General features: G+C 39.0%; 1 protein-coding gene across 1 annotated transcript in view; it reads left to right on the top strand.

The window, feature by feature from the left end:
- The first annotated feature begins 2,278 nt into the window (after nt 1-2,278).
- The window catches only part of ROR2 (ROR family WNT receptor 2), a 121,418-nt gene continuing 107,631 nt past the window's right edge, over nt 2,279-16,065 (top strand). Inside the window, exon 1 of the mRNA XM_034410017.3 lies at nt 2,279-2,925. Within this exon, the coding sequence (XP_034265908.2) occupies nt 2,856-2,925 (70 nt within the window). The 5' untranslated portion in view covers nt 2,279-2,855. The remainder of the gene's footprint in view (nt 2,926-16,065) is intronic.

The raw sequence follows: 16,065 nt of genomic DNA on the forward strand, positions 1-16,065 counted from the left end.
ATTCATTTGGACCCTTAGTCTGTTTATAATTTTCTAAGATCAAATTTCACAGACATCCCTGGAAACCTAACATTCCACCGGTGTCATTCGTTTGCATACTGTCAGATAAATATCCTAGACATTGCCATTCTACCTTTAAGATTATATTTATGCCCTGATACTGGCCATCTTGATTGTTATGCTATCACAATTAGTACATTTATTTCATTTTTATTTATTGATACTATGCTATATTTGTGCCTCCATTTTAAGGGGGGAAAAACCTTCTCACTGTCCCATCTTTAGAAAAAAAAAATCAAATGGTGTCCCAATGCAGGGACTTCTCAGAGCTGGCAATCTTGGAATGGTCTTTGCAAAGACTTTATTGATGTTTTAACTTCTCTATACAAACAACTTATATACTTTGGTATTTATCTTCTCTTGCAGTAGCTGTAAGAAATGGTGGAATCAAATAATTAAAATGCTTTCAGATGCTATGAACTATATTTGCAATATTTATGATTAAAATTGTTCAAATACCCACATCTTATCACACTTTCAGGACGTCACACCCACTTGTTTTCATGTAGGGAATAATTTTATGAGGGATAGTTTTAATCAGACCTTGAATGATTCACAGCTTTTTCCTATGCACAATTGACTACATATTGCTACTGCGTTGTCTAAGTCTAACTCTTAGATTAAGTGTGTTTAAATTTTCAGCAAGGAGAACAATCCTATCAGTGCGGATAGAGAACTCTGAAAGCAGAAGGGCCATAGCATTCATAGTGTGTTCAGATGAGTAACAGGAAAAGTTTCCTCTTTCTTCATAGTTTGTAAATCAACATGCAACATTTGAGGCTACAGCCAATAGGGATAAGCCAGTTTCACACATCATTGGTCCTCCCTCCATAGAATATCAACAAGTGAATATGAGTAAAAACAGTAACTAAAATTATCTGTGCTTATCAATGATACTAATATAAAATCTTTATTGGCAAAATGCCATTTTTCTTCTCTAGCCAGTTTTACATTAACTAAATGCATATGTGGTAAACATCACATCCTCCCATCAGGGATTATGGATTTGGTTTGTCTGGATCATCATCTCCAAATGAATAAAGAGAATTTGGCTATCTTGATATAAACCAGGAGCCTTGGTGGCGCAGCGGACTAAAGTGCTGTTAAGTAGCACTTAGCTGCCAGCTGCCTGCAATTACTGCAAGTTCAAATCTCACCAGGCTCAAGGTTGACTCAGCCTTCCATCTTTCCGAGGTAGGTAAAATGAGGACCCGGATTGTGGGGGCAATAAACTGTCTTTGCATAAAAAGAACACCGCTTGGGGAGGCGGCAAAAGCCCTACTAAGCAGGTATATACAAAAGTATGAAGGCTATTGCTTAACGCATTGTAAGCTGCCCTGAGTCTCCGGAGAAGAGCGGCATATAAATTGAACCAATAAATAAATAAATACTGGGATATTCAATAGATTTTGGATACCACTAGCTGTGGAATTTTAACCTGTGGGCAAACTACCAGGTGAATAGTAACATTATCTTAGTTCCTAAAAGTGCTGCTGGGAAACTATTAGTTTGTACTGTAGCAGCTGTTTTACGTGCTTCACCATGAATCCATTTTGGAAGTTGTCCTACATGCTATTAAGGATCTGAAAAAGTTGGGAGAGATTCTTAAGGAACTTGGGATGAAGCATCACCAGAGTGCTAACAACTCCCAACTCAGATTTCTCCTTTTCATCAGAGCCAGGTGTAGTAATGAGCTTTCCAACATTTCCATTCAAGGTAACTTGTGAACTGACTGAAACTCGATCCTGAAAGAGTGGATTTTGTTATGATGGAAAGCCAGGGAATCCAGGCAGCTGTGGCTTTAGTTATCTGCAAAAGGGATCAAGGGTTAGTGTTGTTAAATCTAAATTGTCTATATACATTTAAAGTAATCCCAGACTGGGAAGAGATTGTTTTTGCTTGTTAAGCAGAAATCAAGTATTTATATAAATCTGCAGGATCTATCCGACTAGCAGCCAACTTGGTATTTGTGTGGAAAGTAAAGTTGGTGTACATTTTGATCAGTTATTATAGAGAGATGCTTTTAAAAGGCACGGAACAACTTAACAACATTTGTAGCCCCTTCCACAGGCGCAGTTTTTGTCATAAATAACGTTCCTACTTCAGTGCGATTTTGTAATGTGATAATGCAACGCTTCCGAGAAGTCAGATGCTGGGTGAGATTATTGTTGTGTCTTATCTACCCGGGAGTTAAGACCCACTAAATTTGATAGGTTATACTTCCCATTTGGGCCTTCCAATGAAGCTGCAAAGGCAACGTGAGCTGCCCCGGTGGCATCCAATCTTTCGCCTGCACGATTGGTTTCCGAAGTCCCTCACAGGGCCGTGCGCCCGGGGCCAGGCCGGCCTTTCTGCCGCCCTTTCCTTCGCCCGGACGAAGGCTGGCAAAAGAAGGGAGCGCCTCCCCCCTCCCTTCCCCCGGCCGCTCGCTTTCCCTTCGCTTTGGGACTGCAGGTCGGTCGACGGGCTGCAGGGTAGCCCGAACAAGAGGCTGGTCAGCGTGAAGGGACGTCCGCGCCCACAAGGCGGCCTCAGCTCCCGCTTCCCCTCGCCCGCCGCGGCCAGTTGCAGGGCGCGGATCCCGCTCGGAAAAGGCGGAGCGGCAGCTCCTCCCTCAGCTAGGAGCCAACGGGGGCTGGTCGGACAGGCAACCTCGTCGGGAAACTCCAGTCCGCCGCCGTTGCCGCCGCCGCCGCCGCCACTTAGCCCAGAGGAGACGCGAGCGAGGCCACAAAGGCTTCTTTGTGCACCGGCGGCCGCGGCCCCCTCGTCCCTCGTTTTTGGCCGGCGCCAGCATGGGCGCAGCCAGCGCCGCCTTCTTAGTCCTGCTGGCAGCGTCCGGGCTTCTTCCTCTGATCACGGCAGGTAAGCCCGAAAGAAGCTCCGACGGCTCCGGCCGTGCTAGGGTTGAGCAACGTCTCGCAGCCTCCCGCTGTTCTTTCATCCCCAAGAGCAAGCGAGGGTTGCAAGAGGACGTTGTTGCCCTCGGGCTGAGCCCACTTGAAAGCGAACTGTTGAACGTGGTGGCGGGACCCCGCCTGTTCCTCCTTGCTCCTCGTTTGCACCGAGATGGAGAGGGAGCCTTCGGGGGGGAGGGGGAGGGAAGGGAGAGGAAGGGCCCCGTCGTAACTCCCAGCGGTCCCCCGTTTCCCCCCCCCACCCCCGAGAGTGAGAGTCTCCCTTAACTTAAGCCAGCCTTGTGCCGGGGGACAAGAGATGTCTTCATCTCTGTCCTTTCCTGAGCACGATGGTCTTGCCCTGCCGGACTCCCCGGCTACAAACAGCCTTCGCTGGGGACTAAGCACGCCTTGGAAGCGCGGGGGGCTTTTTCTGTGGGAGCAATTCTAGCCTTCGTAGGCTTACTCAGAAGTCAGCCATCCCGAGTCCTGCCGAGCTGCGTGCGTTTTATAGACTCGCCTTTAAAGCGCTTTTGGGGGTTCACCAGCGATCTTGGTTAATTCTCATAAGGGAGAATTTGGGGCTAAATGGCCTCGGGAATGCAGTCCTTTTTCCCGCGGTTTCAAGGGAGGGGGAAAAACTCTCCTGAAGAGACCACGAAGATTGTTACCCCCCCCCCCCCCGCGCTTCCTTGCGGCGATGCGTGCCTGCCAGATCAAATGCCGGAGGCTCCTTACAATGGCATCGTCGTGTTGGGAGCTGTGGAGAGCTTGTAACCTCGCCGCCGCGCCATCCTCGCCTTAACAATTTTAAGCCCCAAGTCTCAGCGTGGAAGATAAGGAAGAGAATACTCCCTTTAGATCAGACACGAGGGATGGAAAAGTTGTCCGCTTTTTCTTCCACCCGACTCTACTCTGAAGTGAAATGGCTACTGGGGATAGCAGGGTTCCCCCCCCACTTTTTTTTTTTCTGCAGTGGGTGGAGAAATACAAAGAATAATCTCCCTCTCCTTTGACTATACGGTGTTTCTCAATGGCAGTGGGGGGGGGAGTGTATGACCAGCTCCCCCCCTTAAAGGAAGGGGGATGTCTACTTCTTTGTTTCAATAAACACTTCTGCTGCCTCTCTTTCCAGCTGAGTGTGGTTAATCGGTGTTGAGTGAAGCCAGAGGCAAACCAGGAAACTACCAAGGGAAATTTGCCTGAGTTTGAGTGGCTTGTTCGGTTGCTCTCCCCCTTTGTTTTTTGGGGAGGAGAATCCTATTTCCTGTGCGCTCCCTGGCTGGCCCAAAACTTTTCGGGCTCAGGAAACATTAGGACTCGGTTCAACAAGCTTTGCGATTGTTTAGAGGACCTGAATACAAGCGGCCCTATTAACATCTGACCTTGCGCCATGGCGGGGTGGCAGGCTGACTGCTGTGGCCAGTTCATCCGGCATCTCTTTCTCTTTTTTTCTCCTTTAATAGCAGTAAGATTTATGAGAAGAAGGGGAGGGGGGGAAGAGTCTGAAGTGTGTTTGAGACTCCAGTGGAAGACTTAACTACTTGCAAAGGCAGTTGCCCGATTGTGCATTCAACTGTGAAAAAGTGGTGTTCCTCAGGGAGATTAAACATGTCTTACATTTGGTGTCTCTTGCATCTTCTTTGCCTTCCTGATGACATGAAGCAGGCAAAAAGGTGCTATTGGGCCACTCTTTGATCCCTGGTGTAAATCATTCTATCCCTAGCCTCTTTCTAGAACTCTTCCAGTGCTACCCTAGTTTGCCTTGCACTCTAATAGAAGGGAGAGATGGCATGTTTCATCATTTGCAAGTGGAATAATATGCTCCTAAGTTTCCATATTTAATAAATAAATACATAAATACATAAACAAATAAATGGATGAATCTGGCTTGTCTTGAAGAAGAATGGGAGAATCTGAGCCTAGTGGAGAAATAACAGGCTTTAGGCCATATTAGAGAGGGACTGTTAATAAACTAGAGGCTTAAAATAATGTTTCTTCCTTTTGTTTACCCACTCAATCTATTTCCTTCACCCCAGGAAGTGACAGATGCTTAGATTTTCTGTTATTTGGCTTGGGGGTTTCAAGGGTTTGCCATTTGTTGCTTTGTTATGGGATGGGAGATAACATTTCTGAGTTCATTTGGGGGAGGGACAGGGAACCTTATGCCTGCCTGGGGACTGTGGTAGAGGACTCAGTTTCCAAAAAGTTGTATGTATCTTCTATTACTTCCCTAGCTTTTGTCTTAATGGGAAAATGCAACTGAAACAACCTCAGTATTAGGAGATTGTTGCAAAATGATAGAAAACACAAGGAGGGTATTAGTGATTATATATTTAAATCTTGCAAAGTGAGAATGTCAGTCTCTCTCAATAGAAGTTGCAGCCCAAACTAACTTTCCAACTCAACCCCAATTTTCTTGCAACTGCTGGATTTATTTAAGGTGATTAGTAGTAAAGACCACAGAAAGTTGTTCTAACTACTTCCATAATGGAGTATGGAAGCCTTGTTCTCTTTTTAATAAGAATTATTCTTTGCTGTAATAACTTTGCAGATCTTGTACCATTGTGATTGCAATGCTTGCTTTTCTTTTTTAAGAGAAAGAAAAAATAATTAATAGAGGACTGACATCTTGGCCAAAAACTAGAAATATGTTAATGTGCCCTTCCCCTTTATTTTCCTTGAGGTGTCTCATGCTTAAGAAGAATCCATATCTTTTCTTTCTGTGGAATACTTGGATTTTTCTGACACAGCTTTCTATACATTATGATTGTTATTATTATCATGTCAAATTTAGTCCACTTCAGGATAAAATTCTCTTCACTGAACATTATGGATTATAAACTACGACACTGATCCAGTGTAGATTGGTAGATCAATGTTTTCCACCTTTCCAGTCTAGGGCTGAGGAAAAATGACAAAAATGTACCTAAGTGAGGACTAGAATCTTCCTGCTTCCAGGCAAATGCCTTAACCATTGCATCTCATTGCCTCTCTTATACACTTACTCAGAGGTCAACTACGTGGTATTCAGTGAAAAGTTTTTGTAGGTAAATGTGCATAAATCTCATTTTTGTACTAGCTAAGTAGTTTTGCATGATTTAACTATAAAATATGTATTGCAGAAATTGGCAGATAGGAAGAAAGTATTGGCTTTCTTCTTTCTGTTGTATAGTTTTTACTGAGATACGACTGAACATTTTTATTTCAAGGGACAAAAAGTGCCAGCCAAACTGTTAGTGAACAACATGGAAAACATCCACACATATTTGTGGCTTACTGTAATAGAATGAATCTTACTTTGACCAGCCTCTTTGCATTTCTGCTGAGAGAAGATACAATAAGGATTTTATCACCAGCCATGGGCATTAATTCTGTTCATATTTGAATGAGATAGACTTCAGTGGGAGCATGGTAGGAGGAAATCAACACAAGGCCTTCCTCTTTACTATACAGACAATATTTTATAGCTTCTGTGTGTATAGTATGTCCTATCATATTAAGACTTGTTTGAATGACACCTCCTATCCTGTTTTTAGGAGCATAGATGGTGTTTCTAAATCAATTGCTTTTGTGGCAGTTCTCAGGGTGACTGTAATGGGAACATTAGAGATTAGATGATAAACTTGCCAAACTGATTCTTGATAAGTTTTTTGAAAACATATTTCATTCACTTCTATGGGAATTACTTGTTAAGATTGCAGATTAAGTTTCTGTCTCTATTTCTATACACTTTTATTTAGAAGTATGTTTCTTTATTCATATACCAAAATCACATGGAAGTTGCTTCCTTGTGGTATAATTTCAGATAGTTTCAATATGTATATGAATGCCATACTACTTGGGTGGGTCTGGTTATGTGGTTTCTTTCAGGTCTAATAACTATGCCATTCTGGTAGACTAAAACAGACTTGGGAATGGTGCTTTCCAAATATTTTAGAATTTAGATCACAACTCCCATCATCCCATAATATTATGTAATCCAGTTATTTTAAGGTAATCAAATTGTCTGTTACTCACAGGCAGTCTAATTAGTCCCATTCACATGTATGCATGCATGATCCTGTAGTATTTGAATTATTCTTATACTTCATATGTAGTTGTTACTTCTTAATGATGTGTAAACTAAATTGACTACACTCACATTAATCTGTAATCTGGTTAACAAATTAAAACAATTTATTTGATACAATATATTCAGGGAAAACTTTATAAATTATATTATAATTGGCTACATATGAGTCCAGTCTCATATGTAGCCATAAAAAGGAGACTTAATAGTGCATTATTACATATATGTATATCATAGTAAGTTCATGCTTTTAAAGGCTAATTCAAATAAGTGATGCTTCTAAGGTAGATTAAAAACAATTCTGTTGCTATACTCAGTGGTGATAAGGTTGACTGCCATCCCTTTAAAGAAAATGCTACTCTACTAAGCGTACTTAATGAGGCTACATCATTCCATGCTAATGTTACATTCTGATTCATTATAGAATGCTACTCTTTCTACAAGAAGTATTACTATGGTAAGCATCCCAGTTGGGAAGTAAAAAATCCCTCTATTATTATAAAAATTGATATGTCCATAAATTAACAAGAATTGTTGATTTTGAAGAAGGTTGATTGATGCTACTGTCTTATTTATAATTGAGAGAAAATCCAGAAATAAATGAGTCCTACTTTTGAGTAAACATGTAGAGAATTACCATCTGACTAATCTTTCCCAGGCACTTGACCCAGCCAGGCACTTTCATATCAGTCCCAGCTCCAGATAAATGGAGAAGGTCGATGTAACACTTGGTGACCTGCCTTGTAAACATCTTATCCAGAAAATTTTATGGAAACGTTCTCACATGAATTAGATATAGTGCCCAATGGTAGGATCCCCGGATTGGAAAGTATCCAACAAGTTACTGAGGAATAGCAAGTGACCTGCAGTGAGTAGTCAAGGCATTAACAATGTACCACGCTGAGAAATTCACTAACTATTACTCAGGACATGACATCAGGAAAACAAATGGAATGGCATTCATCATCAGCAAGAAACTCACCCAGGCAATGCTTCTCAATGGTTAATGTTCATATTATGTCCATCCAAATCTGTGTTAAGCACCTCAAAATCACAATTGACCAATAACGTAGATGAAACCATCAGAATAGCTGAGTGAAACACAATTTACTGCTTATAAAAGCATCAGAAATGAGAAAGAACTGTCTGACCAATAAGGTGTCAAGAACAGATGGCAGGAATATACAAAAGAGCCTCTCTCTGAGGGAGATGGGTTGTTTAGAAGTATGAAATACAAAATAAATAAATAAGCTGTATGTCAGTAACAAAGAGACCAAGTCTCTTCAGAATGATGAAAGGGAAGCAGAAATAGAATCAGCTATTTTTCAGGAGGAGATTGGGTGGGCAATGAAACAACTGCCAAGCAACAAGGCCCCAAGTGTTGATGTATCCTGCAGAAATGCTGAGGCCCGTACTTCTCACAGTCATCACAGGCTTGTCCCACAAAATTTGGGAAATGAACACATAGCCACAGGATTGAAAATATTCATTTCATTGCCAAAAAGGGCAACTTCAAGGATTGCTCCAATTACTCTACAGTTGGCCTTAACCCTCATTTTAGCATAATCTTTAACAATGTCTGGCCCAACCATCAAAAGAGAATTACCAGATGTTCAAGCTGGCTTCCAAAGGGGTCATATCACTCATACTCCAAACCATGAAAAAAATTTCATGGATTATTGAAAATTTTCAGTATCAAAGTATCAACATTTGCTTTATTTATTACAAGAAAGCCTTCAATTGTATTGATCATAACAGACTGTGGAGAATCCTAGAAGACATGGGGAGTGCCAACACATCTGGTCAAGTTGGTGCAGTCACTGTAATCAGGAAGCCACTGTGCAAACAAACACCATATGGAAACACTAATTGGTTCAGAATAGAAAAAGGAGTATGGCAAGGTTGCATTTTTTCACCTTTGTTATTTAATCTGTATGCTGAAATGATAATGAGGAAGATGGAACTTGAAGAATCAAAAATTGAAATGAAGAATGGAGGAAGGAGGAAGGAACACCAACAATCTTCACTATGCTAATGACCCAACTCTCCTTTTCGAAACCAAAGAAGGACTGAAACATCTTACTAAAAGGTTTAAAGACGAAAATGTGAGATTTGGCTACTTTCTAAATATCAAAAAGACCAAACTTGTGATTATGAATGATAGAGGAATGATAGAATATGTGTAAAAATGCACTTTCATGGGATCACAGATTGATCAAAGCAGTGAATGCATCCAGAAATAATGTGTTGAATTGCATTATGTTTCACAACCATGATGAGCATGAATTGAGTATTGAAAATTTAGGACATGAATGTGACAATTAAATGCAGATTAGTCCACACTATCATGTTTTCCATAGCTTTCTATAGTTGTGAAAGTTGGACCATAAAAAAATTAGACAGGAGGAATATCAATCTGTTTGAGCTGTGGTATTGGAGAAAGCTCCTTCACATTTTTTGGACAGCAAACAACTACTGGAGCGTATAAAACCAGACATATTGCTGGAAGGGGAAATCACAAAATTCTATCTTGCTTATTTCATCCATGTCATGCAAGCAAACTTACTGAAAAAGACAGTTATAATCAGAATAGTCAGCAGTAAAAGGAAATAGGACTGCCAAAAACATGGTAGCTACACACCAACATATCCAATACCAATCAAAGCATAAAACAACTGAAAGAAGCCATACAAAATCAAAATGTGGAGAGAATGGTTCACGGAATGCTTTGCTTGCTTTGTCTTGTTCCAAAGCTCAGCAGGATGACATCTTGGGAGACTTCCAGTGAATATCAAGAAGATATTCTTGAGGACTGGGCAGTTGAAATATATCCCACAAGGAGGCAATGACTACTGTTTCTTAGGGTTACCAAGAAAATGGTGTGGATGAGTAGTGTGTCCTCCAGCAGTCAAGCTGATAGGGACTTTACCTTTACTCTACTTTTGAATAAACATGACTAGCATTGGATTCTCAATACTAATATTATGCTGATTGAGTGAAAGGTAAATATTGAGTGAAAGGTAAGTATCCTTCTGTTAAGTAGGTTTATTTTCAGACTAGCCCCATGAGACTTAACCAAGTACCGTGGCAAGTATCATAAGATTGTTTCATACATTTTGCAAATCTCCTGCCTTTAAAATGAAAAGGTTTTCTTTAATTTCAAAAAATCTGTCCTCTTTATTTTACATTTCTATATAACTAATGGGAGTTATCTTTACTCTGTTCTTGGGGAAAACCCCTGATTTTGTAAAAAGCAGTTTTCTGACACAGATGCAATCTCAGTCTGTTGTCTTCTTCAGAAAGCATAGAAATGCAAGGGGTGAGGTGGGAGAGGGGGGTGGGGGAAGACTGGGAAGGAAAGGAAGATTGACAAACTTGAAGGATTAATCCTACTTAGGCGCTTTCCACTGTTTGCAAGAAAGCTGATCTTCCTTAATATGATGCACTTTGGGCAAGGTGTTAATAGCTTCCACATTTGTCATTGGTATGGAAGCAATTTGGTTACTAAGGACAAAGTGAACCTTTGAGCCCTCAAGAGTTAGGATAGGGAAAAATGGGGGGTTTTTTGTATTGAGATCTTCCATGCTTAATGTTGACTAAATTAACTCTTATTCAGTGAATAATATATATTAGTAATGTGTAACAGCTGAAGTGTGTAGTTAAATGCCAGAAATCTTTGCTATCTGCTGCTATCTGCTGGAATGACAAGCCTGTCATATTTTCCAAACATTAAAAACTCGTATCTAACAACTTAAGTTATATTATTCAAAATACATTTACATTGGCTTACATATGTTCTATATAAAAACAATTGTTTTTGAAAAAGTAAGAGTGGGGGGGGGGTGGATGGATTGGTAAAGAAGAAGATGCAATTTAACTTTGGGACTATTTCTTTCTGAAGGAAGCTGCCCTTTAAGCTCGGTGTGTTTGGAAAGTATGCAAGTGCCCATGTTTTCTAATTCAATGGGTACAAGTCAGCTAAGGCTTCAAAGAAAAGGACTTGAGAGGCTTTTGCTGCAGAGAAAGAAAAGGCTTTGTTTGTTAATTCTGTCTTTTATTGTTATTTAGACTGCTGGCTCTGGTAATATACCCCCTCACCACTTGGGACAAACAGCAATTTGATGTAAATGATTGTCTTCCCTTTGTTTCTTGAGTGAACCATGTGATAGATTTAAAGTCAATGCCTCTTCCTTACTTTGCTTTTCTGCAATAGTCTTATTTTCTAAAAGTCCCCCTCCTAATCTTTTATGTGTTTGGAAAAAAACACCATGTTTTTGTAGGTTTTGTACATTACAACACCGTGTAATGTAAGTTGTACATTACGTCTTTCTTCAGCCTTTCATTGAAACTAACACATAAAATCACATGTTTTGAAAATGAAAGTTTAATTTTTACGAATTGTTTTGAAATTTGCATGTGTATAGCAAAAATGCATCATGGATTTTGTGCCTTAATGCATGTTTTCTTATAGATTATATGTTCAGCAAACTTGCCATTGTAATACTAAACATTCACTAAGAACTGTTTCAACTGCATGAGAAAAGCTTCTTGACTTACATTTTTGGAAGTACATTTATGGCAGATGAAGTTTGTAAAAATCATGTGCCTTGCTGGAATGGCTAATGCAAATGAAGGATTCTTAAAAGAAATAGCAATATATTTAGAGAGAAAATACATTACTGTAATTTGTTCAGTTTTTTTCAAACCTTTTGACAAAAAAAGGGATTTGTAGAAACAAGGTTGATAAGGTGAATAAGAGTCAGTAGACTCTAAAACTGTTAAGCAATGTGATTGTTTTAATTAATATTGTGCTCTAAATTCATTCAGCTTATGCTATTATTGAGCAGTTTATTAGCAAAAAGGAATATATTGTTTTAAGACAAATTGCTTTTCTTCTCATATTCTTCTTTATAATCTCAGTTTATACCTTGTCTGCCTGCCTGCCTTTCTCCTCAGCTTGTGATGACCTCACAAGGCATACTCTTTCCCCCCCTTCTTTTCTACCATATGGTGTCTTTGTCCCTGTAGCTATTTCTCTTCCCATTTCCCTGCTAGCTTCAGTGGGTGGCAAGTTGAGACTTTGATTTTCAAAAACCACAAGACTGGCAACAGGGCAGTTTTTCTCACTTTTCACAGGGACCAAGAAAGTTGAAGACAGTGTGAAAGAATTGTCGGAGACCACATCCCACTTCTTTTGAGAGGCTAAGGATTTGCAAAATGTAGGAATGGCACTGGTCCCGTTTCACTTCATCTTTTACTTATGAAATCTAATCCTTTGAATCCTGGTGTGGGGAGATGGTGCTTCCTACAGACTTATACTTCTGGAGCTGTCTTTGTGATGCTAAGTTGTGAATAGTGGAAGTTGCTAAAATTTTGAACAGATAGTATAGATTTTTGTGTTATTCTATCTCCCCATCAAGATTCATAGATAGATAGATAGATAGATAGATAGATAGATAGATAGATAGATAGATAGATATAGATATAGATAGATAAAGAAATAGAGATAGATAAAGAGATAGAGATAGAGACAGACAGACAGACAGACAGACAGACAGACAGACAGACAGACAGATATCAGTGGTGGGATTCAAATTTTTTACTACCGATTCTGTGGGCATGGTTTGGTAGGCATGGCAGGAGAAGGATACTGTAAAATCTCCATTCCCTCCCCACTCCAGGTGAAGGTTACTGCAAAATCCTCATTTCCTCCCAATCAGCTGAGACTCTGGAGGCAGAGAATAGATGGGGGCAGGGCCAGTCAGAGGTGGTATTTACTGGTTCTCCGAACTACTCAAAATTTCCGCTACCGGTTCTCCAGAACTGATCAGAACCTGCTGAATACCACTTCTGATATAGATATATATTGTTCAAGAATATATTTCATCCAAAATAAACACACAATGATAATATTTGGAAATTACCATCATGTTATCAGAGTGCCATTCATTGTTTGTTACTTATTAGCAATCAGTAAGCCCTGATTAGAATGAAATGCATATGATTATTGTTGAGCACTTCCCATGGCTAGTACTGGAAATATGGGGGGAGAGGGATAGGTTTTCTAAATTATAGCTATGGAAAGACAGCTCCCCAGCTCCCTCACATCCAAAAAATGATGGAAATAAACAAACTCTTAGGGTGTCAAATGGTGTACACAATGAAAGAATGGTGCTCTGTTGTATAACATTCACTAAATTTAGTATTTCAGTTGGTGCAGAATAAAGAAACCTTTCTGTCTAGTGATCTGTGTAAAAATAAATAAAAAGACATACAATACAATATAAGATTTCCTATGACAGATACGAAATTATGCCCACTTTGACTTCATGTTATGTATTGTCCCTGTATTGTCTCATTTTAAATGTATATTTAAATGTACAGAAAGGAATATTCTGTAATAGGTCTTTGTATTAATGCATAATGTATAAATCAATACTTTCAGGTATCTGGTAATATAATCTAGTTATTCCCTCCAGATTATAAATTTTAACAAGGTCCAGTTTTGCTTATTTTTGATCTAGCATCATCTGACTGCAAAATGACTTCAGTGCATTAAACAGAATAAATCCAATATAAAAACAAACCTGTTACAACAATAACAACAACAACAAACATCTAAAAAAGGAAATAAGTAAAACAGTGAATCTGGTCCTTAAGTCCTAACACTGTACTTTTATGTATTATAAATTCAAATATTTGTGTCATTATTTTATTGTCTTAAAATGTTCTTGGCTTTTTAGCTGTTCTTGCAATGCAAGTAAGAACAAGTGAATGTTAAGCTAGGATTTTGAAGAAATATGCCCTAATGTTTTGGATGATCACAGTTTTTGGCTTCCCTGTTGTTAACTGCACTTTTGCTGCATATGTTGTAGTTTTGAAATAATAAAGCTTCTGACTTCTATGATCAGTAATGGATGATGACATCTGCATTTTTTTTAAAGGATGGAACCAATAGATTTATTTGAAAATAAAGAAGGAAAGTTGTGTTAATTTATGATAGCCAAACATCAGAAAGCGTCTGGTAGCATCTTATCAGATAAACAAATGTTAGTAATTTACAGGTAATCCTCGACTTACAACCACAATTCAGCCCAAAATTTCTGTTAAGTGAGAAATTTGTCAAGTGAATTTTACCCCATTTTACGACTTCTGTTGCCACAGTTGTTAAGTGAATCCCTGCAGCTGTTACATTAGTAACAAGGTTGTTAAGTGAATCTGACTTCCCCATTGACTTTCCTTTCAGAAGGTCACAAAAGGTGATCACATGACCTCAGGACACTGCAACGGTCATAAATATGAGTCAGATGTCAAACAGCTAAACTTTGATCATGTGACATGGGGATGCCACAATGGTCATAAGTATGAAAAACAGTCATAAGTCACCTTTTTCAGTGCTGTTGTAACTTTGAACAGTCTTTAAATGAACTGTTGTAAGTCAAGGACTACCTGCACTCTAAATTTTATTTAAATTGTAATAAACTTTGTTATTCTGAAAAGATTTTCCTGATTTTAAACAGATTGGAGTATCTTTTATTACTATGGTTTCAAGTGATGTAGAAAGATGCAGAATGCTTCAAGTAATCATGCTTCTGTAAAAATGTAACAATCTTTATCCTTCTGTTTTAACCATCCTCAAATCATTTCCTAATAGCTATAAATTAAACATTTTGTTGAACAGTTTTAGACTGTTTGGCCTTCTGGTATAGTTTTGAGTTAAACAAACAGTTAATCTGGTAAATATTATTTTGCGATGAAGAGGCTGCTTTGGCTGAATTTACTTGCCTTTTCCAGTTTAACATGTTGACATTTTTTTGTACTTTCATGTATTTTACTAGATGCCTTTGCATACAAAATTCATAAAACTATAGTAGCTTAGATTTGGGATTGAGTATGGTAATTGATTTTTCAATATACATTAATATAATTGTTCTAATTGAATTGTACATCTATTTTAGAAAAAAAAATTGGGTCACTGTGAAGATTGAATTCTTCATTGAGCACAGATACCTGAAAGAAGTAAGTACAGTAGAACCTCTGGTCATGACCATAATTCGTTCCATAACTTTGGTCGCAAACTGATTTGGTTGTGTCCAGAACATAATTTTGGAAATTTGGCACTTACAAAAAAAAATGGCACGGAAGGGGAAATTGGCCACGAAAAAAAATTGTTGAATTTTTTGGTCAGAACCCGATTTGGTCGTGGTCAGAAGCGTTCGTCACCAGAGGTTCTACTGTATATGGAAGTAGGTAATGGTGATACTTTCTCTAGAATAAATGCTCTTTTGATGTCTTACAACTTTTAGTTTTACCACACACAACCATGCTTTCTCTGGTTTGTTGATGAAATTAAGCTAAACAGACCAAAGTCAAATCTTTTTTCCTGAGAGACCACATAAAGGGAGCATGTGCTGGTGTAGACTGTAATCCTGTTGTTTTCTTTTTGTGGTGAAGTTTATTTGTTCATTAATCAAATTTGTATAGCCACCCATCTCACAAAAAGCAGCTGTGCAATGGTACAAGAATTAATAGTAGCTCAAGATTGAACTAAACTCTATTCTTTATAGTATACTGCTGTTTGCCATTTGATGGAGCTATGCATTTATTATATTGATTTCCCAAAATATAACAATAAGATGGCTTATCCCAAAGTAAAGCAAGAAACCTGGTGTTTATTCTTTCTTGATCAATAGCACTGAAAAAGGTTATTTTAATTCCTAAAGCTGATTTTTCATCATTTTTGCCTATCAGTTTTGGGTAGTGGACAGAGATGAGGGCTAAGGTTTGAGGGGTTCTGTAATCTAGTATGTTATATGGTAATTATGATAAAGGTATTTGGGGAAAAGTGGGGTCTTAACATTACTGCCAATCTAGCAGTTTGAAAGCACATAAAAAATGCAAGTAGAAAAATAGGGACCACCTTTGGTGGGAAGGTAACAGTGTTCCGTGTGCCTTTGGCATTTAGTCATGCTGGCCACATGACCACGGAGATGTCTTAGGACAGCACTGGCTCTTCGGCTTTGAAATAGAGATGAG

This window comes from Pantherophis guttatus, chromosome 2 (assembly GCF_059756535.1).
Source record: "Pantherophis guttatus breed Tessera chromosome 2, ASM5975653v1, whole genome shotgun sequence".
Classification (NCBI taxonomy): domain Eukaryota; kingdom Metazoa; phylum Chordata; class Lepidosauria; order Squamata; family Colubridae; genus Pantherophis; species Pantherophis guttatus.